Source organism: Rhinoraja longicauda, chromosome 10 (assembly GCF_053455715.1).
Source record: "Rhinoraja longicauda isolate Sanriku21f chromosome 10, sRhiLon1.1, whole genome shotgun sequence".
NCBI lineage: Eukaryota > Metazoa > Chordata > Chondrichthyes > Rajiformes > Arhynchobatidae > Rhinoraja > Rhinoraja longicauda.
The window spans coordinates 58,774,426-58,800,331 of record NC_135962.1 but is presented as its reverse complement, the minus strand read 5'-3'; the positions used below and the strand labels follow the sequence as shown (position 1 = coordinate 58,800,331).

The window sequence follows — 25,906 nt, the reverse complement described above, 5'->3', positions numbered from 1 at the left end:
AGCTCCCCCCGTGATCTCCGCGCCAGAGCTCCCCACATGGTCCCCACGTCGGAGCTCCCCCCATAGTCTCTGCGCTGGAGCTCCTCCTGTGGGCTCCATCTCGGAGCTCCCCGCATGATCCCCACCGTCGGAGCTCCCCCCCATAATCTCTGCGCTGGAGCTCCTCCTGTGGGCTCCATCTCGGAGCTCCCCCCGTGATCTCCGCACCAGAGCTCCCCACATGGTCCCCACGTCGGAGCTCCCCCCGATAATCTCTGCACTGGAGCTCCTCCTGTGGACTCCATCTTGGAGATCCCCGCATGGTCCCCACGTCGGAGCTCCCCCCATAGTCTCTGCGCTGGAGCTCCTCCTGTGTGCTCCATCTCGGAGATCCCCGCATGGTCCCCACGTCGGAGCTCCCCCCATAGTCTCTGCGCTGGAGCTCCTCCTGTGGGCTCCATCTCGGAGATCCCCGCATGGTCCCCACGTCGGAGCTCCCCCCATAGTCTCTGCGCTGGAGCTCCTCCTGTGGGCTCCATCTCGGAGCTCCCCGCATGGTCCCCACATCGGAGCTCCCCGCATGGTCCCCACGTCGGAGCTCCCCCTGTGGTCCCCACATCGGAGCTCCCTGCAAGGTCCCCACGTCGGAGCTCCCTGCATGGTCCCCACGTCGGAGCTCCCTGCATGGTCCCCATGTCGGAGCTCCCTGCATGGTCCCCACGTCGGAGCTCCCTGCATGGTCCCCATGTCGGAGCTCCCCCCGTGGTCCCCATGTTGGAGCTCCCCCCAGCATCCCCACGTCGGAGCTCCCCCCGTGGCCACCCACTGTTACTACACAGCACTGGTAGCAAACTCACCTGTGCGCAAGAGTGCCTCGGTTCCCGACTTACGTAACATCTGACTCAGCCAAGGTTCCGTGGGACATAGCCCTAATGTACTGTAGGTTGGGAAGCATCGGCCATGTGAGATGACACAAGTTAGGTAGTGAGTGCAACTCCAAATACTGAAAATATCCCAAGGTAACAAATATATTTCACTTTGCAGCTTCTCCTTTGCTTTAGATTTTAGTTTTGGAGATGCAGTGCGGAAACTAGCCCTTCGGCCCACCAAGTCCGCGCCGACCAGCGGTCACCCCGCACACTACCACTATCCTACCCACTAGGGACAATTTACAATATTTACTGAAACCAATCAACCCACAAACCTGTACGTCTTTGGAGTGTGGGAGGAAACCAGGGCACCCGGAGAAAACCCACGCGGGTCACAGGGAGAACGTAGAAATTCCATGCAGACAGCACCTGCAGTCAAGATCAAACCCAGGTCTCTGGCGCTGTAAGGCAACAACTCTACCGCTGTGCCGGCCTGCTCTACTTATTGTGCTTGAGTTGGACTTGATTGTACTTATGTCTAGTATTATCTGATTTGCATGCAAGACAAAGACCTGACATGTCACTTATCCATAAAAAGACACGCAGTATTGGAGTAACTCAGCGGGTCAGGTATGGAGAACATGGATAGGTGACTGAAGAAGGATCTCAACTCAAAATGTCACCTATTCATGTTCGCCAGAAATACTGCCTCACCCTGGGTTACTCCAGTAGTTTGTATCCTTTTTCGTTAACTAGCATCTGCAGTTCCTTGTTTCTACGTCACCCATCCATGTTCTGCAGAAATGCTGAGTTACTCCAGCACTGCGTGTCTTTTATGTAAACCTGCATCTGCGGTTTCTTTTGCTCTACTTCTCATCACCCAGCCTGTTGGGATGAACATCTATATACTAAAGCTTTTGTTTGTTTGTTTGTTTGTTCCTGAACTACAGCCAAAACGGTACACGACAGCGTGACAATTTTAGGCCCACCTTACTCACCGTCGTCCCTTTGGTGCTAATGGAAGAAGTTTTGTTGAAATCGGTGTTATATTTTTTGTTATTCACATTTTAAAGTTTAAATCTATCTCCTAGGGAGGGAAGGGGGGAGGGAGGGAGAGAGGCGGGGAGGAGGGAGGATAAGGAGGGTTGAAGGGGATGGAGTGGAGAGGGGAGGGGAAGGGGGAAGGGGAAGGGGAGGGAGGAGGGGAGGGGAGGAAGGAGGGGGGAGGGGATGGGGAAGAGAGGGTGCTGCACCAATGCAGGAGAGGTTTGGGCCCAACGGGTCCACTTGGCCTAGTAGAGCATGAAACAGTACAGTGTGGGAAGGAACTGCAGATTCTGGTTTAAACAAAGATAGTGTAGCGACCATAGAGAATGGTCCAGGTCGTCGAACCCTCGGATTGGCCAGCGAGGTCACGTGGGAACGCGACCATGGGGATTGGTCCAGGGAGCGACATCGCTGATTGGCCAGCGATGTCATGTGCGCGTTTGGCGCCCGATTTAGTTAGTTCGGCGAAGTCTTCAAGGAAGACAGTAAGTTTGTGATGGTTGTCCTTTACCTTGTTGTTTAACTCTGTATTCGAATATTGCGGCTGCAATAAACTTCTTCTACAACCAACAAGTTTCGGACTCGCCATATTGGTGACCCCGACGTGATCTGGACGATCACCGACTGAGCAGGAACCCGACGCCTCGTTGACGATGACCGAGCCGGGCACACCGGAGTCAAGCGCCGGAAGCGTTCATCTTCCGTTGTTTTGGACGCACGCACCGCAAGCTTGGTTTATCCACACCGAGGCTCAATTTCATATAAAGAAGGTGTCGGACGAATCCACGATGTACTACTACCTCGTCAGCGCTCTATCGCCGGACACAACCAAGCGCGTGATGCGGTTCATCGTGAATCCACCTGCGGAAAACAAGTACGAGGCCATGAAGAAAGTATTACTGCGAACCTTCGGGTTTAATAAGCATGGTGGTGCGGCAAAACTTCTGCACCTACCAGATCTTGGAGACCAACTGCCTTCCGTCCTCATGGCCGAAATGATGATGCTAGCCGGTGAGCATACGGATTGCCCTATGTTCGAACAGGCATTCCGCGAGAAACTTCCCGAGGATGTCCGACTGCTGCTCACGGATTGTTCTTTTAAGGACCCCGAAGCATATGCAGCGAAAGCGGATGCGCTCATAGCGGCAAAAAACAAGGCAAGTGGTTCGATCAACAAAGTCTCGACATCAGTGACCACGCCACAGCGACGGCAAGATGGCGCCACGTCTCCCGCCAATTCTCCGAAAGCCCGCCAAAAAGATCCGCACAAGCACGGCTGATCGCTACCCCATACCGCACCTACAGGATTTTTCATCTGGGCTGGAAGGAGCGGTGGTGTTTTCAAAAATCGATTTGGTGCGAGGATACCATCAGATTCCGGTGCGACCGGAGGACATACAGAAAACTGCAACAATTACTCCGTTCGGGTTGTTTGAATGGTTGCGTATGCCTTTCGGTTTAAAGAACGCGGCACAGGCTTTCCAGCGACTGATGGACCGCGTGGGCCGGGGTTTACCGTTTTTGTTTATTTATTTAGACGACATCCTGGTCGCCAGCCCCTCCGTGCAGGAACACCAGGCCCATTTGCGGACCGTGTTCCAGCGGCTCCAAGACCACGGGCTCATAATCCAACCCTCCAAATGTCAATTCGGCCTTCCTGCTCTTGATTTTCTAGGGCACAGAATTACCCCTGCCGGCGCCTCCCCTTTGCCCGAAAAGGTGGAGGCTATCCGGGCATTTCCTAGGCCCACCACAGTAAAAGGGCTACAGGAGTTCGTAGGCATGGTTAATTTCTACCATAGGTTCGTTCCGGCAGCTGCGCGAGTCATGCGCCCACTCTTCCAATGCCTTGCAGGGAATCCGGTAGAGTTGTTGTGGTCCCCGACCGCTGAGTCGGCTTTTACAGCAGCTAAGGCAGCCTTGGCAGACGCCACCATGTTGGTCCATCCGAGCCCCTCCGCCCCCACGGCCCTGACGGTTGACGCCTCTGACGTGGCGGTGGGCGGGGTTCTGGAGCAGCAGGTCGGTGGCCGTTGGCAGCCTTTAGCGTTTTTCAGCCGGCAACTAAATTCGGCCGAGCTGAAGTATAGCGCATTTGACCGAGAGCTTCTGGCTCTCTATTTAGCTGTTCGTCATTTCAGGTACTTCCTCGAGGGCCGCCCATTTGTGGCATTTACGGACCACAAGCCATTAACATTTGCTTTTTTGAAATTGTCTGACCCATGGTCGGCCCGCCAGCAGCGGCATCTGACTGCTATCTCCGAATTTACCACCGATGTCCGTCATGTCGCGGGTAAGCTTAATGCCGTTGCTGACGCCCTGTCTAGACCTGCTTTTCCCCCTATTTCGGCGGTGGACTGCGAAGTGGATCCCCAGGAGCTTGCGGAGGCACAGCTCCTAGCGGATACCGTTTCGGCTTACCGGTCCACCACTTCGGGATTGAAGTTGGCCCAGGTAGCTTGTGGGTCGGAGGGCACGAAAGTCTGGTGCGATGTTTCTCTTCCCCGTCCCAGGCCGGTAGTACCGCCCTCCCTTCAGCGCCGGGTTTTCGATGCCATTCATGGGCTGGCGCACCCGTCTATCCGCTCCACCTCTGCCTTGGTAGCAGCGAGGTTTGTCTGGCATGGCCTGCGGAAACAGGTAGCGGGGTGGGCACGTTCCTGCATGCCCTGTCAGACCGCTAAAGTCCAGCGCCACGTCCAGCCCCCCGTACAGGATTTCGAGGTCCCGGCTGTTCGTTTTTTCCACATCCACGTGGATTTGGTCGGGCCTTTACCTTCCTCCCGGGGCTACACCCACCTCCTCACGGTGGTGGATCGGTTCACCCGGTGGCCAGAGGCTTTCCCATTGTTTGATATTTCGTCCGCGTCTTGTGCTAGGGCTTTGGCCCTTCATTGGGTAGCTCGTTTCGGGGTCCCGGCAGTTATTACCACTGACAGAGGGCCACAGTTCACTTCGTCCCTCTGGGCCGCGCTGGCAGAACTGTACGGGTCCAAGTTACAACCCACGACTGCTTATCACCCCCAGGCAAATGGACTCGTAGAAAGGTTCCACCGCCAACAAGGCGTCCCTCAGTGCAAGGCTTGAAGGCCCGGACTGGGTAGACCAACTCCCTTGGGTTCTTTTGGGCATCCGGACTGCTCCTAAGCTAGATCTCGGTGCGTCGTCCGCAGAGCTAGTATATGGTTCGACACTTCGAGTACCCGGAGATCTGTTTCCTGACCCTTCAGACCAGCTGCCTACAGTCCCATCAGTGTTAGCATCTCTCCGGGAACAGGTGGGCTCCCTGGCTCCAGTTCCGACGTCACGTCATGGGTGTCCCATGGTACATGAACCGTCTTCCCTGAAGGACTGTGAGTTTGTTTTTTTGCGTAAAGATGCCCATCGCGCCCCGTTGCAGAGGGTCTATCAAGGGCCGTTCCGGGTTTTGCGTAAGGGAACGGCTACCTTCACCTTAGACATGTGCGGCAAGAGTGAGCTCGTCTCGGTGTCCCGGCTCAAACCTGCCCATTTGGATCTGGATCAACCAGTCCTGGTCGGTCAAACCCCTAGGAGAGGCCGACCTCCGTTAGTTCCGCTCAGTCCAGGACCCCCCGTTCCGGCAGTTCCTCCAGGACCCCCCGTTCCGGTAGTTCCTCCAGAACCTCCCGTCCCGGCTGTTCCGCCAAGTCCGGAACCTCCGGCTCCTGTGGTTCAGGCTGTCCCTCTCCGTACTCGTTATGGTCGCGAAATCCGGCTCCCTGTTAGGTTCCGCACCTCGGGTTCTGGGGGGGGTCATGTAGCGACCATAGAGAATGGTCCAGGTCGTCGAACCCTCGGATTGGCCAGCGAGGTCACGTGGGAACGCGACCATGGGGATTGGTCCAGGGAGCGACATCGCTGATTGGCCAGCGATGTCATGTGCGCGTTTGGCGCCCGATTTAGTTAGTTCGGCGAAGTCTTCAAGGAAGACAGTAAGTTTGTGATGGTTGTCCTTTACCTTGTTGTTTAACTCTGTATTCGAATATTGCGGCTGCAATAAACTTCTTCTACAACCAACAAGTTTCGGACTCGCCATAATAGACACAAAAAGCTGGAGTAACTCAGCGGGACAGGCAGCATCTCTGGAATGGGTGACGAAGGAATGGAAATGTCACCCATTCCTTCTCTCCGTAAAACGGCACAGCACAGGAACTGGTCCTGTGGCCCACAATGCAAATGCCAAACATGATGCCAAGACAAACTGTTCCCATCTGCCTGGACATGATCTACATCCCTCAATTCTCTGCTTACCCCATGCTTCAAGTGTCACTGAAGGCAGCAACTGCTAAACCTGCCCATACCTGCCAACCAGCAGAAACAGCGAACCAAACAAACAAAAAACAACGCACTAACTTTTTTGGGTCAGGCAGCATCTCTGGAGAAAAGGAATAGGTGCCGTTTCGGGTTGGAACCCTTCTTCAGTCTTCTGCAGAGATGCTGTCTGATACATTGAGTTACTCCAGCGTTCTGAGTCTATCTTCAGTATAAAATCGCATCGGCAATTCCTTCCTGCGCTCAAACATTTTATAATGGCTTTAAACTCGACTCGTTCTATTCTCTAGGATTTGGGTGCATCAAGCTCAGGGGAAATTAGGAGAGTTCATTTGTACAAATTGATCTCAGTTTAAGAATAAGGGGTAGCCCAATTAGGACTGAGATGAGGAAAAACTTTTTCAACCAGAGAGTTGTGAATCTGTGGAATTCTCTGCCACAGAAGGCAGTGGAGGCCAATTTACTGGATGTTTTCAAGAGAGAGTTAGATTTAGCTCTTAGGGCTAACGGAATCAAGGGATATGGGGAAAAAAGCAGGAATGGGGTACTGATTGAAGATGATCAGCCATGATCATATTGAATGGCGGTGCTGGCTCGAAGGACCGAATGGCCTACTCCTGCACCTATTTTTCTATGTTTCTATGTCTCACCACTATCTCACCACAGATTGCAAAAAGAGATCAAATCATTATCGCGTAGATCGATACTTTGGAAAATGAAAAATAGTGAGCCTATAGGAAATGCCCAGTCTGAAGAAGGCTCTCGACCTGAAACATCACCCATTCCTTCTCTCCCGAGATGCTGCCTGTCCCGCTGAGTTACTCCAGCATTTTGGGTCTACCTTTGATTTTAACCAGCATCTGCAGTTTCTTTTCCTACACAGGGAATGCTCAGGGTCTGTGGAGGGGGAAAGGTTTTTTCGAGTCATACCGCACATGTCCACACCAACCACCAGCTAAGTTAGTCCCACCTGACTCTGTTTGGCCCATATCCCTCAGCTTTACCTGTCCAAATGCCTCCTTAATGTTGTTAGTTATAGTTTCAGGTTCAGGAGTTTTCAAGAGAGTAAGACGGTAAATTGGTAAAGTTGGGGAACTATTAGAGGCCAAGGTTCTTTTTTTCGAACAACTGCATGGAAACAGGCCCTATGGCCCACTGAGTCCAAAGGTAGGTGTATGGAACCAGCTGACAGAGGAGGTAGTTGAGGCAGGTACCATCACCAGGTTTAACAAACATTCAGGACGCGTACTTGCATCTTCTTTTTTCATGTCCATCATCCACGTTTCAAATGTTACATCACTGTCCTCGTCCGTCCTGAAAAGGGTGCAAGCTTCCGGCGACAATCAGTGGGAGCCATCACTTGTACAGTAGACGATGGTGGTAGCAGAATTAGCTCAGGACACCTCCAGTTTCCAGCCCCGCGACGTGGACGCTTCTGCTACGGTGCATGCATAAGATAGGTTTAGAAGGATATATGGGCCAAACGCAGGAAGGTGGGACGTGGGACTAGAAGGAAGATGGGGCATATTGGTTGAGCTAAAGGCCCTGTTTCCACACTGTATGACTCATAGAAACATAGAAAATAGGTGCAGGAGTAGGCCATTCGGCCCTTCGAGCCTGCACCGCCATTCAATATGATCATGGCTGATCATCCAACTCAGTATCCCGTACCTGCCTTCTCTCCATACCCCCTGATCCCTTTAGCCACAAGGGCCACATCTAACTCCCTCTTAAATATAGCCAATGAACTGACCTCAACTACCTTCTGTGGCAGAGAATTCCACAATTCTGTGTGAAAAAAACCATTCTCATCTCGGTCCTAAAAGACTTCCCCCTTATCCTTAAACTGTGACCCCTTGTTCTGGACTTCCCCAACATCGGGAACAATCTTCCTGCATCTAGCCTGTCCAACCCCTTAAGAATTTTGTAAGTTTCTATAAGATCCCCCCTCAATCTTCTAAATTCCAGCGAGTACAAGCCGAGTCTATCCAGTCTTTCTTCATATGAAAGTCCTGTCATCCCAGAGAACCTTCTCTGTACTCCCTCTATGGCAAGAATGTCTTTCCTCAGATTAGGAGACCAAAACTGTACGCAATACTCCAGGTGCGGTCTCACTAATGCCATGTACAACTGCAGCAGAACCTCCCTGCTCCTATACTCAAATCCCCTCGCTATGAATGCCAACATACCATTCGCTTTCTTCACTGCCTGCTGCACCTGCATGCCTACTTTCATGCCTACTCCATGACTCTAAACATTTCAGGATCTGTTTGATTTAATAAATTATTTTCCATTTTCCTTCTCTTAGGAGGACCTTAAGAAGCCAACGGGTTTGGTAATCCCCTCAGGCGTCACGATTGCAGTGAGGAGAACCGATCGCAAAAGAGGTGGGGTTTGGTTTTGCTGACAATGGACAATCAGGGCAAATGCAATGAGGTGAACTGTACCAACTGCAGCCTGGATTACAGTGTCCACCAGGGCTTGTTCTCAGCTGTCTACATCTTTATCTTCATCGTTGGCCTGCCCACCAGCCTCCTGTCACTGTACCACAGCTACCTGCAGATCAGACAGGGCAACGAACTGGGAGTCTACCTCTGCAACCTGACCATCTCCGACCTGTTGCACCTGGCCTGCCTGCCCCTGTGGATTCAGTACCTGCTACAGGGAGATAACTGGCTGCACGGGGAGCTTCTGTGCAGGCTCACCGGCCTGGTCCTCTACGAGAACATCTACGTCAGCATCGCCTTCCTCTGCTGCATCTCCATGGACCGCTACCTGGCGGTGGTCTACCCCTTGAGGTTCCACGCCGTCAGAACGGTGAAGGCGGCCATTGTGGTCAGCGTCCTGGTCTGGAGCAAAGAGATCGGGACGAGCCTCTTCATCTTCGGACACAACGAGACGGTGAAGGACCGGCAGAACCACCTGCTGTGCTTTGAGCATTACCCCATTCAGACCTGGCAAAGGAGCGTCAACTACTACCGCCTCACGGTCGGGTTCCTCCTCCCCATCGCCCTGCTCTCGTTCCTGTACTGTAGGGTGCTGGCGTCCATTCACAAGAGCAAAGGAATTCGGCAAGACCAAAAGTTGAGGATCAAAAAGTTGGTGCTAAGTGCCATTGGCATCTTCTGCATCTGCTTTGTACCTTATCACCTCCTGCTGCTGGTCAGAACTCTGTTTGAGCGAACGTGCCAATCGGTGAGGAAGATCTTCCACTTTTACCACTTCGGGCTGCTCCTGACCAGCTTAAACTGCGTGGCCGACCCCTTCCTCTACTCCTTCGTCTCCGAGAGCAGCCAAGGGATCCTGATGAGGCTCCTCGAGCCCCTGACCAACCTCTTCCATGCGCGGGAGACACGGGGCATCAGCACTCTAGAATCCGCCAACTTTAACCCTCGGATCACCAGCTTTGCCTCGAGGCCTAGCGTCCTCCCGACTCCGACAACCACCGGGCCATGTGATGCATGCTGACCTTACCAGGGCTGTACTGAGAGAGTGCGGCCCTGTTGGAGATACTTCCCTTCACATGGACATGAAATAGTGGAGGCATAGACTCCAGAGTCATAGAGTCACATAGTGTGAAAACAACCTGCCCACACACCGACCAATAGGGTTGCCAACTATCTCACTCCCAAATAAGGGACAAGGTGACGTCATCGTCCCGCGCCCCACGTGACCTCACCCAGCCAGCGGCCACGTGCTCCTGCTCCACCAATGCCGGCGGGGCCGGGAGGCGGGTTACTATGCAACCTCCTTTAGGCGGCGCCAGGGCCTCTGGGCCTACACTGTCCGGACCTACACTGTCCGGACCTACACTGTCAGGGCCTACACAGTCAGGGCCTACAGTGTCCGGGCCTACAGTGTCCGGGCCTACAGCGTCCGGGCCTACAGCGTCCGGGCTTACAGCGTCCGGGCTTACAGCGTCCGGGTGTACAGCGCACCTCGGGCCTAATACGGGACAAGGGCGTCCAATTTATAAACCAATAATGTTGGGCGAGTCCAGAACCAGGGGCCACAGTCTTAGAATAAAGGGGAGGCCATTTAAAACTGAGGTGAGAAGGAACAAACCAATTTAGCCCGAAATACGGGATGTCCCGGCTAATACGGGACAGTTGGCAACCCTACCGACCAACATGTCCCATCTACACTAGTCCCACCTGCCTGCGTTTGGCCCCTATCCATCTAAACTTTTCCTATCCATGCGCCTGTCCAAATGTTTTTCAAACATCGTGATATTCCATGGTTTGTTTTGGAAGATCTGCCTGGTCTTCACTTTACTGAAGTTGGTTGTTTCCAATAGACAAGAAAGTGCTTGTACACTCACAACTGTTCTCAATACGCTATTGGTTTCTGTACATCAAAATGTCTCGAACTGTCTCGAGGTCCCAGTTTGCTGTACCATCACAATGAAAGAACTGTCTTTTTCTAGTTAAGGGGGAATGCCATTTGTGTTGCACTTTCTTTTTTTCCAAAGTACTTTCCATTGATGTTCCTCTCCTTAATTACCAATGTATTTTATTAAAAAAACGTCACTGCTTTGAAACCAAATGCATGCGTTAGAATACTTATTCTGTGCCAAGAATCGGTAATTCTTTCAGACACGATGAACGGATGGTTTACAATAAAAGACACAGAGTGCTGGAGTATCTCAGCAGGTCAGGCAGCATCTCTGGGGAACATGGCCAAGTGCCGTTTTATGTTTCTGCGTTTCTATGTTCTGGTTTAGGTTGGGACATTTCTTCATCTCCTTATCTCACACCTCTCTTCTTCCCATCCCTGCCAATCATCTTTATCCAACCATCTGCCAATCAAAACCCCCTCACCCGTATCAACCTGTCACCTGTATCCACCTATCACCTGTATCCACATACTTCAGTATAAACCAGCATCTGCCGTTCAGTGAAACGCAATCCACCTTTCACTTAGACAGAGAAACAGAGAAACATAGAAAATTGGTGCATGAGGAGGCCATTCGGCCCTCCGAGCCAGCACCGCCATTCATTGTGATCATGGCTGATCATCCACAATCAGTAACCCGTGCCTGCCTTCTCCCCATATCCCTTGATTTCACTAGCCCCTAAAGCTCTATCTAACTCTCTCTTAAATTCATCCAGTGATTTGGTCTCCACTGCCCTCTGTGGCAGAGAATTCTACAAATTCACAACTCCCTGGGTGAAAAAGTTCCTTCTCACCTCAGTTTTAAATGGCCTCCCCTTTATTCTAAAACTGTGGCCCCTGGTTCTGGACTCCCCCAACATTAGGAACATTTTTCCTGCATCTAGCTTGTCCAGTCCTTTTATAATTTTATACGTCTCTATAAGATCCCCTCTCATCCTTCTAAACTCCAGTGAATACAAGCCTTGCCAGGCTTTGTCGTGTTCCCACCTCCTTTCCAGCGTTCTCCCCCCCTCGACTACAATCAGTCTGAACAAAGGTCCCAACCCGACACGTTGCCTTTTCCTTGATTAGTATCCACTTTTACCTCTTTTTCACACCTTCCCCTTTCATATGTTTATGTCTCCCTCTCCCCTGACCCTCATTCTGAAGAAGAGTCCTGGAACTGAAATGTCACCCATTCCTTCCCTCCAGAGATGCTGCCTGTCCTACTGAGTATTCCAGCACTTTGTGTCTGTTCTCGAGATGCTGCCTGTTCTGCTGAGTATTCCAGTACTTTGTGTCTGTTCTCCAGAGATGCTGCCTGTTCTGCTGAGTATTCCAGTACTTTGTGTCTATGTTCTCCAGAGATGCTGCCTGTTCTGCTGAGTATTCCAGTACTTTGTGTCTGTTCTCCAGAGATGCTGCCTGTTCTGCTGAGTATTCCAGTACTTTGTGTCTATGTTCTCCAGAGATGCTGCCTGTTCTGCTGAGTATTCCAGTACTTTGTGTCTATGTTCTCCAGAGATGCTGCCTGTTCTGCTGAGTATTCCAGTACTTTGTGTCTATGTTCTCCAGAGATGCTGCCTGTTCTGCTGAGTATTCCAGTACTTTGTGTCTATGTTCTCCAGAGATGCTGCCTGTTCTGCTGAGTATTCCAGTACTTTGTGTCTATGTTCTCCAGAGATGCTGCCTGTTCTGCTGAGTATTCCAGTACTTTGTGTCTATGTTCTCCAGAGATGTTGCCTGTTCTGCTGAGTATTCCAGTACTTTGTGTCTATGTTCTCCAGAGATGCTGCCTGTTCTGCTGAGTATTCCAGTACTTTGTGTCTATGTTCTCCAGAGATGCTGCCTGACGCGCTAAGTTACTTCAGCACTTGTTCAGAAATTCTCGGGATGTTACGAAGTTTGTGTTTGGTTTCCTGCAAGGATTAGGAGTGAAATTTTAAGAGGATCAAAATTTGGAATTTGCAACAAACCTTCTGGTTAGATGAAAGATTTGATTCCATTCACTCTTCACGCCCACCCTCCCCTTAGTTAAGCAACAACTCCGATTTTAAAATTCTCACCCTTGGCATTTTCCTTTCCATTCCCACCTCCAGCCCTCCCCCTAATCTAAGTCCTCTTAGGGGCAGCAAGGTGGTGCAGCGGTTTGGTCCCGACTACAGGTGCCGTCTGTACGGAGTTTGTACGTTCTCCCCGTGACCTCCGTGGGTTTTCTCTGAGATCTTTGGTTTCCTCCCACACTCCAAAGACGTACAGGTATGTTGGTAACTTGGCTTGGTGTAAGTGTAAATTGGCCCTAGTGTGTATAGGATAGTGTTAATGTGCAGGGATCGCTGGTTGGTGCGGACTCGGTGAGCCGAAGGGTCTGTTTCCGCGCTATATCTCTAAACTAAACTAAACTCTTGGGGACGTTCAGCTTCCTATATTTTCATTGATCTACTATTGGTGACCGTGCCTTCAACTAGGAGTGTTGGAATTTCTCCTGACATCTCTCCGGCCCGCTCTCCTTAAACCCTACTCCTCTGACCATTGTGATCATGGCTGAACATCCACAATCAGTAACCTTTGCCCAACTTCTCCCCATATCCCTTGATTCCACTTGCCCCTAGAGCTCTAGCTAACTCGCTCTTAAATTCATCCAGTGATTTGGCCTCCACTGCCCTCTGTGGCAGAGAATTACACAAATTCACAACTCTCTGGGTGAAAAAGTTCCTTCTCACCTCAGTTTCTGTTCCCGTTCTGTCTCATCTCTGTCCATCTCAACCAATCCAGTCAGAAGCTTTTTCCCCAGTGTGGAAAGATCAAGTACTAGAGGGCATAGCTTTAAGCTGAAGTGTGTTAAAGTCTAAAGGAGATGTGAACATTACAGAGCCTGGTGGGTGCCTGGAACGCGCTCCTGGGGATGGTGGTTGAGATCAGTACGCTTGTGGCATTAAGGAGACATTTCAATAGGCGTATGGATATGCAGGGAATGGAGGGATATGGGTTTCACGCAGGCAGAAAAGAGTTGGGCTTGGCGTCATGTTCGGCACAGACATTGCCCACCGAAGGGCCTGTTTTTGTGCTGTACTAGTCTATGTTCAATGCAAGGAGCCTCTGGTAAAACTGAAGTCAGTGGGCATGAGGGGGTCAGTTTTTCAGAGATTGGAGCAATAATCTCTACGGTTCGATCCCGACTACAGGCGCTGTCTGTGGGGAGTTTGTACGTTCTCCCCTTGATCTGCGTGTTTTTGCCAAGATCTTCAGTTTTATCCCACATTCCAAAGACGCATAGGTTTGTAGGTTAATTGGCTTGGTATAAATGTAAAAAACAATTGTCCGTAGTGGGTGTAGGATGGTGTTAATGTGCCTGTTTCCGCGCTGTATCTCTAAACTAAACTAAACTAAACTAAAGGGGAGAAGGTTGAGCACGTGTCTCACAGCACCAGGTTTGATCCTGACCTTGGGGTGCTGTCTGTGCGGAGTTTGCCTGTTCTCCGTGACTGCCTGGGTTACCTCCGGTTTCCTCCCACCTCCCAGAGAGACGTGCGGGTTTGTAGGTGAATTGGTCCTCGGTAAATTGCCCCCAGGTGCGTAGGGAGTGGGTGAAAAAGTGGGATAACGTAGAACTAGTGTGAATGGGCGATAGATGGTCAGCGCGGACTCATGTGGGCCGAAGGGCCTGTTTCCATGCTGTATCTATCAATCACTCATGTTGGTGGTCAGTCAATAGACAATAGGTGCAGGAGGAGGCCATTCGGCCCTTTGAGCCAGCACCGCCATTCAATGTGATCATGGCTGATCATTCTCAATCAGTACCCCGTTCCTGCCCTCTCCCCATACCCCCTGACTCCGCTGTCCTTAAGAGCTCTATCTAGCTCTCTCTTGAATGCATTCAGAGAATTGGCCTCCACTGCCTTCTGAGGCAGGGAATTACACAGATTCACAACTCTCTGACTGAAAAGGTTTTTCCTCATCTCCGTTCTAAATGGCCTACCCCTTATTCTTAAACTGTGGCCCCTTGTCCTGGACTCCCCCAACATTGGGAACATGTTTCCTGCCTCTAACGTGTCCAACCCTTTAATAATCTTATACGTTTCGATAAGTCTTTCCCAGACCCCGGGATATCTGAGCAGGAATCCCTCAGGCAATGTCCTGGCACAATCATCTTCCCTCATCAATTCCAGGCTGCAGTGCAGAGGGCCGGCAGTAACATGGTAAGACAAGGTACGCTTTTTCCCTTTTGCTTCAATCAACAGGTTTAATAACATGATGGCTGTCCATGGAGGGGTTGCTCCAGTTCCGTTCAGTTTAGTTTATTGTCACGTGTACCGAGCTTTTGTTGCGTGCGGAAAGACAGTACATGACTGCAATCCAGCCATTTACTGTGTACAGATAGAGGATATGGGAATAACGTTTAGTGCAAGATAAAGTCCAGTAAAGGGCTCCACCTGTCAAATGTGGGAAATCAGGGAGCAGTCAAATGTCCCTGGCAACTCCTAGAGTGCACAGAAGTATTGGAGCAGCTCTAATCTAGAGCCTGACTACGGCTGCTATCTGTGTGGAGTTTGCACGTTCTCCCTGTGACCGCGTGGGGTTTCTTCGGGTGCTCCTGTTTCCTCCCGCATCCCAAAGACGTGCAGATTTGTGGGTTAATTGGCTTCTGTAAATTGTCCTTCGTGTGTAGGATAGAGGTAGTGTACGGGTGATCGATGGTTGGCGTGGATCGGTGGGCCAAAGGGCCTGTTTCCACGCTGTATTTCCAAACTAAATCTGCTGGATTGATCAGCCAGATGAACATTGTGGCTTTAAGATTTGTGTCATAGAGTTATATGACTTGTCTCTGACTTGTCCATATAGTTTATAACCTTGTCCATGTTCACCAAGTTGACATTCTGGACTAGTCCCATTCGTCTTTGTTTGGCCAGTAATCCTCAAAAACCTTTGCACCTGACAAGGGGGCACCGCACGATGGCCGCCTCGCCTACAATCTGTCTGTCCCTTTCAAACTTTTTTTGTTATTCTTGGTAAGTTTTAAAAGTTTGTGTAAATGTTCTCTGGTTTGTTTTATGTGCGGCGTGGGAGGGGGCCGGGGGAAACTCTTTTTTTCAATCTTTTATCTTGCCGGAGATGCGATTGATTTCCGGATCGTATCTCCGGTCGCTCTGCAGCCTAACATCACGGAGCCTGAGGCCTTGCCTGGGACTGACTTCGAGCCCCACCGCGGGGCCGTGGACTTACCATCTGAGCGTGCGATTCCTTGCCTGGATCGATGCTCCAACCGCGGCCTGCAGACTTTAACATCGAGGAGCTCGCAGTCTGGGGTTGAGACCAGTCGGGAGCTCCAAGCCACAGGACGTTCGACAACCCCGACCCGGCGCGGGGAGATGAAATCAACCCTCCCCCGAAGCAGGAGCTCGATCTCCCCGATGAGGAAGGCCCGCCGCCGGCTACGGGAGCCAAGATCTTCCCGGCAACGGAAGGTTCGAGGCCCCCGACCGCTGGAGGACAAAGAAGGGAAGAGATTGAACTTTTTTTCGCCTTCCATCACAGTGAGGAATGTGGAGGAGTCACTGTTGTGGATGTTCATGTTAAAATGTATTTTGTGTGTCCTGTTGCTTTTTATTGCTATGACTGTACGGAAAATGACATTCCTCGTATGTTGCAAAACACACTTGGCTAATAAAGTATGATTGTGATTGATTGTGAAATGTTTAATTGTATGTGTTTCTATAGCTTCCTCCGGCAGGTCGTTTCTAGAAACAGACTCTCTTCTGAAAGAAAAAGATTGTACCTGAGGCCCCTCTTAAATCTCCCCCCTCTCTCCTAGAGACGGTGCCCTCTAAGTTTTGGAATCCTCGACCGTGGGAAAAAGACTGTGAGCGTCCACTTTATCCTTGGCTCTCCTGAACCTGTACTCCTCTATAAGATCATTCCTCAGCCTCCTCGGCACCAAAGAAAATATTCCCAATCTATTCAAATCTCTCCTTATAACTAGGGCGGTCACGGTGGCGCAGCAGTAGAGTTGCTGCCTTACAGCGAATGCAGCGCCGGAGACCCGGGTTCCATCCCGACTACGGGCGCTGTCTGTACGGAGTTTGTACATTCTCCCCGTGACCTGCGTGGGTTTTCTCCGAGATCTTCGGTTTCCTCCCACGCTCCAAAGACGTGCAGGTTTGTAGGTTAATTGGCTTGGTAAATGTAAAAATTGTCCCAAGTGGGTGTAGGATGGTGTTAATGTGCGGGGATCGCTGGGCGGCGCGGACCCGGTGGGCCGAAGGGCCTGTTTCCGCACTGTATCTCTAAACTAAACATCATTCCTCAGCCTCCTAGGCAACAAAGAAAATATTCCCAACCTATTCAAATCTCTCCCTATAACTCAAACATAGAACAGTACAGCACAAGAACAGGCCCTTCGGCTCACAGGCAGTGCTGGCTCGAAAGACCGAATGGCCTACTCCTGCACCTATTGTCTATTGTGTAATGTCTGTGCCGAACATAATGCTAAGACCAACTTGCACATAATCCACATTCCCTCCATTCCCTGCATATCCATGCGCCTATCCAAACGCCACCATCATATCTGCCTCCACCACCACCCACGCATTCCAGGCACCCACCACCCTCTGTATAAAAACAATCTTGCCCTGCACAACTCCTTTCTAACTTTAAGGTAGACACAAAATGCTGGAGTAACTCAGCATCTCGGGAGAGAAGGAATAGGCGACGTTTCAAATACTGCAGGGCGTAGCTTTAAGCTGAGAGCGGAGCAAAGTTAGAATCGAAGGTAGACACAAAATGCTGGAGTAACTCAGCGGGTCAGGCAGCATCTCGGGAGAGAAGGAACGGGTGACGTTTCGGGTCGAGACCCTTCTTCAGACTGATGTCAGGGCATGGGGCGGGACAAAGATAGGATGTAGTCGGAGACAGGAAGACTGGTGGGAGAACTGTGAAGGGGGAGGGGATGGAGAGGGAAAGCAGAGACTATCTGAAGTTAGAGAAGTCAATGTCAAGACCAGTGCAAATTGGAGGAACAGCACCTCATATTTCGCTTGGGTAGTTACACCCCAGCGGTATGAACATTGAATTCCCTAACTTCAGGTAGTCCCTGCTTTCCCTCTCCATCCCCTCCCCCGTCCCAGTTCTCCCACCAGTCTTCCTGTCTCCGACTACATCCTATCTTTGTCCAGCCCCATGCCCTGACATCAGTCTGAAGAAGGGTCTGGACCTGAAACGTCATCCATTCCTTCTCTCCCGAGATGCTGCCTGTCCCGCTGAGTTACTCCAGCATTTTGTGTCTACCTTCGATTTAAAACCAGCGTCTGCAGTTTTTTTTTTTCCCTACTCCTTTCTAACTTTGCTCCGCTCTCAGCTTAAAGCTACGCCCTGTAGTATTTTGAATTTTCCATCCCGGAGAAAGATAATGTCGACCTTGCAATAGACATGTCAGGTTCCAGCATGTTGTTTTAAAAAATGTTGAGGAATGATTGGAATTTCATCGGCCCTCTATTATACCTCAAGCTTTGTGATTCAATGTTGGTTTAGCCAAGCACAGCAAATCCTGGGAAAATCCATGCAGATCCACCAGCTCCAGTGACTTGAAAATGTCTTCCCACGCATTGTACACATCAACATCAGCCAAGGGATGGATAAACTCTCGTGAGTCTGCTGCCTGAACTGCCTGGACAGACATCAGTGACGTTTGTTGACTGCCACATTGTCAGATACTCGGGAAAGTTATTTCTGGAGTTTGTCTTTGTTCCCCCCGAGCCTCATTGCTGATTGCATTAGTCATACAGGGAGATACAGCACAGAAATGACCCACCAACCTCCTATGCATTAAGCACCTACACCAGTTATAAACTCAAGATCATAACAGTAGCAGGATTAGGCCATTCGGCCCATCAAGTCCACTCCGCCATTAAATCATGGCTGATCTCTCCCTCCTAGCCCCACTCACCCGCCTTCTCTGAAGAAAGGTCTCGACCCGAAAAGTCACCAATTCCTTCTCTCCAGAGATTCTGCCTGTCCCGCTGAGTTACTCCAGCTTTTTGTGTCTAACTTCTCCCCATAACCCCTGACACCTGCACTAATCAAGAATCTATCTAATTCTGCCTTAAATATGTCCACTGATTTGGCCACCACAGCCTTCTGTGGCAATGAATTCCACAGATTCACCACCCTTAGTTTAGATTCACCACCAAACATAGTTTATTGTATGTAGACGGTAGACAACAAAATGATGGGAGTATCTCAGCTGGACATGCAGAATTTTATTTAGTTTAAGTTTAGTTGATTGTAATATGTACCGAGGTACAGTGAAAAGCTTATGTAAACTACTCCAATTTGTTTTACTTCTCCCCACATTCACGGTGGTCACAGTGTCGCAGCGGTAGAGTTGCTGCCTTACAGCGAATGCAGCGCCGGAGACCCGGATTCCATCCCGACCTCGGGTGCTGTCTGTACGGAGTTTGTACGTTCTCCCCGTGACCTGCGTGGGTTTTCCCCAAGATCTTCGGTTTCCTCCCACACTCCAAAGACGTGCAGGTTTGTAGGTTAATTGGCTGGGCAAATGTAAAAATTGTCCCCAGTGGGTGTAGAATAGTGTTAATGTGCGTGGATCGCTGGTCGGCGCGGACCCAATAGACAATAGACAATAGGTGCAGGAGGAGGCCATTCGGCCCTTTGAGCCAGCACCGCCATTCAATGTGATCATGGCTGATCATTCACAATCAGTACCCCGTTCCTGCCTTCTCCCCATACCCCCTGACTCCGCTATCTTTAAGAGCTCTATCCAGCTCTCTCTTGAAAGCATCCAGAGAATCGGCCTCCACTGCCTTCTGAGGCAGAGAATTCCACAGATTTACAACTCTCTGACTGAAAAAGTTTTTCCTCATGTCCGTTCTAAATGGCCTACCCCTTATTCTTAAACTGTGTCACCGTTATTCTTAAATGGTGGGAGGAAAGGGCCTGTTTCCGCCCTGTATCTCTAAACATTCCCATCAACTCCCTCCTAGAATCTACCACACATCCACACACAGCTCCACACGGATGGCACCGGAGGTCAGGACTGAACCCTGGTCACTGACACTCTGAGGGGGGGTGACACTGCCCTTTACCGATCACATTTTTATTCGAAATGCTGGCACGGTGATGCGTAATGGACGTCCAATCAATAATGACAACAATTGCAAAAGGAATAGCCAGTAAATAATTGACATAAACAAAATCAACCCGAGTGACAACCCAGGGAAAAACATTCTTCCGTTGGTGAGTAAAACACTGGCACGAAAATATAACATAAGTCGAAGGAAACAGTGCATTAAAATCTAGCTTTGGACATTACATCACAGTTAATTGGCGAGAACTCACTGTCTGAGGCTGACTAGGCAGATTGGAATTCTGTACGGCTGATTGCTTTCTTGCTAATCACACTGGGCTTGCCCGAGTGTGACATCCAGCAGCCGTTTGATCAAAGGCGCATGCACATCGTCGAACAGCAAGCCATCCACTTCCATTCCCAGGTTCCCAGTTTTCCCACTTCGAATTCCATGTTCCACCAGCAACGACAGCATTTGTTCTTCCTAAAGGCAGGTAAAATGAGAGACTAAGGAAAAATTCCATCTGGTTTGTTTGTGGAGCCTTATGGTATGCCTGCCTTCGTTGGTCGAGGCATTGAGTGCAAGAGTCAGGAGCTCTGTAGAACTTTGATCAGGCTGCATTTGGAGTATTGTGCGTAGTTCTGGTCGCCCCAATACGGGAAAGATATGGAGGTTTTGGATAGGGTGCGGAGGGGGTTTATCAGATTAGGAGGTATTGGCTACAAAGAGAGGTCAGACTCAAACTTGGACTGTTTTCTCTGGAGCGTCGAAGGCTGAGAGAAGACCCGATGGAAGTAGATTTCTTGATTGGTACGGGTGTCAGGGGTTATGGGGAGAAGGCAGGAGAATGGAGTTGAGAGGGAAAAGATAGATCAACCACGATTGTATGGCAGAATGGACTTGATGGGCCGAATGGCCTAATTATGCTCCTAAAACTTATGACGGCATAAGGCGGCACGGTGGCGCAGCGGTAGAGTTGCTGCCTTACAGCGAATACAGCGCCTGAGACTTAGGTTCGATCCTGACTACGGGCGCCGTCTGTACGGAGTTTGTACGTTCTCCCCGTGACCTGCGTGGGTTTTCTCTGAGAGCTTCGGTATCCTCCCACACTCCAAAGATGTGCAGGTTTGTAGGTTAATTGACTGGGTAAATGTAAAAACAATTGTCCCTAGTGTGTGTAGGATAGTGTTAATGTGCGAGGATCGCTGGGCGGCGCGGACCCGGTGGGCCGAAGGGCCTGTTTCCGCGCTGTATCTCTAAATCTAAATCTAAACATAAAGAGGGGAGACAGTCAGAACCTTTTTTTCCGCCAGAGTGACAATGTCAAAGAATCTAGGGCAATATTTTACAGTGGAGGGGGCAAAGTTCAAAGATGTGCAAGGCATGGGTTTTTTTTACACAGAGGGTGTGGGAGGCTGGAATGTGCTGCCAGGGGTAGTGGTGGCAGACACAATAGTGGGATTGAAGAGGCTTTTGGAAGGGTGCTTGGACATGCAGGGAATGGAAGGATATGGATCGCGTGCAGGCAGAGGAGGTTAGTTAAACTTGGCGTCATGTTCGGCATGGACATTGTGGCCTGTTTCTGTGCTGTACTTCTTCATAGACACAGAGATGCTGGAGTAACTCAGCGGTTCATGCAGCATCTCTGGAGAGAAGGAATGGGTGATGTTTCAGGTCCAGACCCTTCTTCAGACCGGAAGACGGAGTCTGACGAAGGGTCTCGACCCCAACCGCCACCCAGAGTTCTTCTCTCTTGAGATGCTGCCTGTCCCACTGAGTCACTCCAGCACTTTGTGTCTACCTTCGATTTAAAGTGGACATCCGCAGTTCTTTCCTACACTGTACTTTACGTCTGTTCTACAAAGTAACTGGAAGGATTGCGGATTAGCTTTGACATTCTTGTGCCTCTTACCTTGAGGACAGTAGGTAGTGCTGCAGTGTATCTGTCTGTTTCCGATGCCTCGGGAAAGCCAACCGCTCTACGTAGGTAACGTTCGTGGATGGGACAGTTGTTGAGGATGTGTAGCCCACAGGCCACTGCGTAGCCAGCCCAGTTTGACACACCTGTAAAAACATTGCTATTGATTGTTTCTTCTGCTATTTAAAGACTGGAAGAGACCTTGCGATGGTCCAGAGGAGGTTGACAAGAATGATATAAGAAAATAACTGCAGATGCTGGTACAAATCGATTTATTCACAAAATGCTGGAGTAACTCAGCAGGTCAGGCAGCATCTCGGGAGAGAAGGAATGGGTGATGTTTCGGGTCGAGACCCTTCTTCAGACTGATGTCAGGGGGGGCGGGACAAAGGAAGGATATAGGTGGAGACAGGAAGATAGAGGGAGATCTGGGAAGGAGGAGGGGAAGGGAGGGACAGAGGAACTATCTAAAGTTGGAGAAGTCGATGTTCATACCACTGGGCTGCAAACTGCCCAGGCGAAATGATCCCAGGAATGAGTGGGTTAACCTGTGATGAGCACTGGGCCTGTACTCGCTGAAGTTTAGAAGAATAAGGGGGAGGGAACCTTATTGAAATGTGCAAAATAGTGAAAGGCTTGGATAGAGTGGATGTGGAGAGGATGTTTTCACTAGTGGGAGAGTCTAGGACCAGAGGTCACAGCCTCAGAATTAAAGGATGTTCTTTTAGGAAAGAGATGAGGAGGAATTTCTTCAGTCAGAGGTTGATGAATCTGTGGAATTCTTTGCCACAGAATGCTGTGAAGACCGGAGAATGGGGTTAGGAGGAAGAGGTAGACCAGCCATGATTGAATGGCAGAGTAGACCTGATGAGCTGAATGGCCTATTTCTACTCCTATCACTTATGACCTGATCTGACCACAAGAACTGGAGGGGGAGAAACTGTCATTTGGTGGGTTCAATCCCATTCATTCTAGAGCCCAACATTCTTCTTTAAAGTAATTGATAACCGGAGGATATAGGTTTAAGGTAAAGGGAGGGGGGGGGGGGGAGATTAAATAGTAATCTGAGAGATAACCTTTTGGTGGTGGGTGTATGGAACGAGCTGTCGGTGGCGGTAGTTGAGGCAGGTACTGCCGCAACTTTTAAGAAGCAATTAGACAGTGCTGGAGTAACTCAGCGGGACAGGCAGCATCTCTGGAGAGAAGGAATGGGTGACGTTTCGGGCCGAGACCCGAAACATCACCCATTCCTTCTCTCCTGAGATGCTGCCTGTCCCGCTGAGTTACTCCAGCATTTTGTGTCTGTCTTCGGTTTAAACCAGCATCTGCAGTTCCTTCATACACACAGTATTAAAACCTTATTGCTCGTAATCTATGCTTTGGTTAAAGACAAGCAGCCCCCTTCCTCTGTCTGAAGAAGGATCCATACCCAAAACCAAAATCTCCAGAGATGCTGACTGACCCCTTGAATAACTCCAGCACTTTGTCTCTTTTTTCAACTAAACCAGCACCTGCAGTTCTTTGTTTCTACATATCTATCTCAACCTGAAGAAGGGTCTCGACCCGAAACGTCACCCATTCCTTCTCTCCCGAGATGCTGCCCGACCTGCTGAGTTACTCCAGCATTTTGTGAATAAATATCTCAACCTAATGTTGCCGCCCAGATACTTCACCAACTTATTCTCCTCTGCTGCCACCTGCAGGACATGCACACCAAGGCCCCTTCATTCCTCAATACTTTCAGAAGTAGAGTGTGACATTCACTGTGGATGTCTTTGACTTGTCAGTCCTCTAGAGATGCTTCATAGAAGGTAGCAAAGTACTTCACACCTATCATGATCTAAATCCATCTGCAAATTTGTCCACCCATCCAACAATTTAGAAGAGTGTTAGATAGAGCTCTAGGGGCTCATGGAATCAAGGGATATAGGGAGAAGGCAGGCACAGGAGGATCAGCCATGATCACAATGAATGGCAGTGCTCGCTCAAAGGGCCAAATGGCCTCCTCCTGCACCTATTTTATATGTTTCTAAGGTGTTTCAAAGAGGGTAGGTGTTACGTTATGACAATGGAACACCATTGGTGTTTACAGTCACCCATGGTCAGCCATGACCGAGGGGGCCTAAGAAGAAGAGGTTTACAGTGCATACAAAGGCAATTCACTTTAAGTCGTGCATGTTAGATCTTTGCAAAAACAAAAACAACGTTTTTATCAAATCGCAACAAAATTAAGAACTATAGGGAGGAACTGCAGATGCTGGTTTAAACAAAGATAGGCACAAAATGCTGGAGTAACTCAGCGGGACAAGCAACATCTCTGGATGAAAGGAATGGGTGACGTTTCAGGTTGAGTCTGAAGAAGGGTCTTGACCCGAAAAGTCATCCATTCCTTCTCACCAGAGATGCTGCCTGTCCCGCTGAGTTATTCCAGCATTTTGTGTGTCTATCTTTAGGGCTTTGCCTCCTTTAGTCAGTGTGATCCAGATGGGGTACACTCATATGCTGGGGGCAGCTTGAGATCAAGAAGGAGGTGGCATTGGACTTCCTGCAGAATGCTACGGTAGATAAGTCCCCAGGGTCTCAATGGCATCCATCCCAAGTTATGGAGAGAGAAGAGACTGCAGGATCTTGGAGATTTGTATCCTTTCTACACAGGTGAGGTCCCAGAGGATTGGAGCATGACCAATGTTGTTCCTTTGTTTGGGAGGGAAATATGAAGAATACAGGAAATACAGTCTGAAGAAGGGTCTCGACACAAAACGTCACCCATTCCTTCTCTCCCGAGATGCTGCCTGGCCCGCTGAGTTACTCCAGCATTTTGTGTCTACCTTAGATATGTAGGGATATGGACCATAAGCAGGCGGAAGGAATCGGTTTAATTTGGCATCATGTTCAACACAGACATTGTGGGCAGAAGGGCCTGTTTCTGTACTGTTCTATGTTTATGCCTCTCTTTAGTTGATGTATATATTACAGAGATGTGTGTAAATCTCCAAAGGAAAAGATTGTAACCTCTCTCTAACCCGAACGATGCTAATGCACTACACCAAAGTGTGAATAGCTGAGGAGGAAACCCCGTGGGTTCAGTGAAAATAACCCAGCTCCATCTCCCACGGCTGCTGCAGGCATCTACTTTAACTTCAAACCTGATGAACAATTTTCGCTTTCTGCATGATTCCTATTTAATGTTTCCCACGGGTGGTCTCTTAGTCTGAAGGATGTCTGCACAGAATCACAAGCAGCTCATCACTGGACTGTGAATGCACGCAGAGCAAGTCTCCCACCCGCCTCCATCCACGCCCCTCAACCAAAATTCCAGAAACATTCTTAGGTGAGATTTATTAACTTCCGAGACAAGTGTCGCAGCTGGTAGAGTTGCTGCCTCACAGCGCCAGAGACCCGGGATCGATCCTGACCTCAGGTGCTGCTTTTTGGTGTGGAGTTTGCACGTTCTCCCTGCGATTGTGTGGGTTTCCACTGGGCGCTCTGGTCTCCTCCCACATCTCGACGATGTGCCGGTTTGTAGGTTGACTGTAAATTGTCCCGGATGTGTAGGGAGTGGATGCAAAAGTGGGATAACATAGAACTAGTGTGAACGGGAGATCGATGATCAGCGCCCGAGACCCCGGTTCAATCCTGACTACAGATGCTGCCTGTATGGAGTTTGCAGGTTCTGCCTGTGACCCCATGGGTTTTCTCCGGTTGATCCTGTTTCCTCCCAAGCTTGCATGTTTGTAGGTTAATTGGCTTCTGTAAAAACAAAATCGTGTCTAATAGCACTAGTGATTGCTAGTGATTGCTGGTCGGCTCGGACTCGGTGGGCCGATAGGCCTGCTTCAAAATTTGTGTCTGTAAACTAAACTAAAACGAAACGTAAAGCAGATAAACCTACCTGCCACAACTGTAAAGTCTGCACTGACATCACAAGCTATCAGGTCCCCATTGTGAATGTACTTTTTGACGGCCTCTTTCACCTTGCCCATCCCCAGTTCATTCCCTCCATCACCGATGCCTGTTGGACAAAAAGACACAAGTAATATCTGATTACATGGATGATCAGCTTAACTCGTTCCAAGAGAACATACAGGGCCAGTTTAGCAAGTTTGCCGATGATACAAAAGTGGGTGGGTTTGCAGACGGGTAGGACTTACACAGTGAATGGTAGAGCTCTGACGAGTGTATAAAATCATGAGAGGAATCAATCGGGTAGATGCACAGAGTCTCTTGCCCAGAGTGGAAGAATTGAGGACCAGAGGACATAGGTTCAAGGTGAAGGGGAAAAGATTTAATAGGAATCTGAGGGGTAACATTTTCACACAGAGGGTGGTGGGTGTATGGAACAA

At 49.9% G+C, this 25,906-nt stretch overlaps 3 protein-coding genes across 7 annotated transcripts in view; 2 read left to right on the top strand and 1 right to left on the bottom strand.

Moving 5' to 3' along the window:
- The window catches only part of LOC144597491 (G-protein coupled receptor 68-like), a 30,808-nt gene extending 22,233 nt beyond the window's left edge, over nt 1-8,575 (top strand). Inside the window, exon 3 of the mRNA XM_078406951.1 lies at nt 8,497-8,575. The gene's annotated coding sequence lies outside the window, so the exon portion shown is untranslated. The remainder of the gene's footprint in view (nt 1-8,496) is intronic.
- gpr68 (G protein-coupled receptor 68) overlaps nt 1-10,709 on the top strand; it is a 43,150-nt gene extending 32,441 nt beyond the window's left edge. Inside the window, exons 1-2 of one of the 2 annotated variants that reach the window (XM_078406952.1) lie at nt 1,244-1,299; nt 8,497-10,709. In XM_078406952.1, coding sequence (XP_078263078.1) covers nt 8,598-9,656 — 1,059 coding nt within the window. In that variant the 5' untranslated portion in view covers nt 1,244-1,299; nt 8,497-8,597 and the 3' untranslated portion in view covers nt 9,657-10,709. Of the gene's footprint in view, nt 1-1,243; nt 1,300-8,496 lie in introns of those variants that run through there. The other variant, XM_078406953.1, reaches the window with a different exon arrangement.
- Nucleotides 10,710-18,773: 8,064 nt separating this feature from the next.
- dglucy (D-glutamate cyclase) overlaps nt 18,774-25,906 on the bottom strand; it is a 44,246-nt gene continuing 37,113 nt past the window's right edge. For 3 of the 4 annotated variants that reach the window (XM_078406945.1, XM_078406948.1, XM_078406947.1), the window contains exons 11-13: nt 25,456-25,575; nt 21,558-21,709; nt 18,774-20,128 (exon numbers count right to left, since the gene is read on the bottom strand). In XM_078406945.1, coding sequence (XP_078263071.1) covers nt 19,970-20,128; nt 21,558-21,709; nt 25,456-25,575 — 431 coding nt within the window. In that variant the 3' untranslated portion in view covers nt 18,774-19,969. The remainder of the gene's footprint in view (nt 20,129-21,557; nt 21,710-25,455; nt 25,576-25,906) is intronic. The other variant, XR_013547754.1, reaches the window with a different exon arrangement.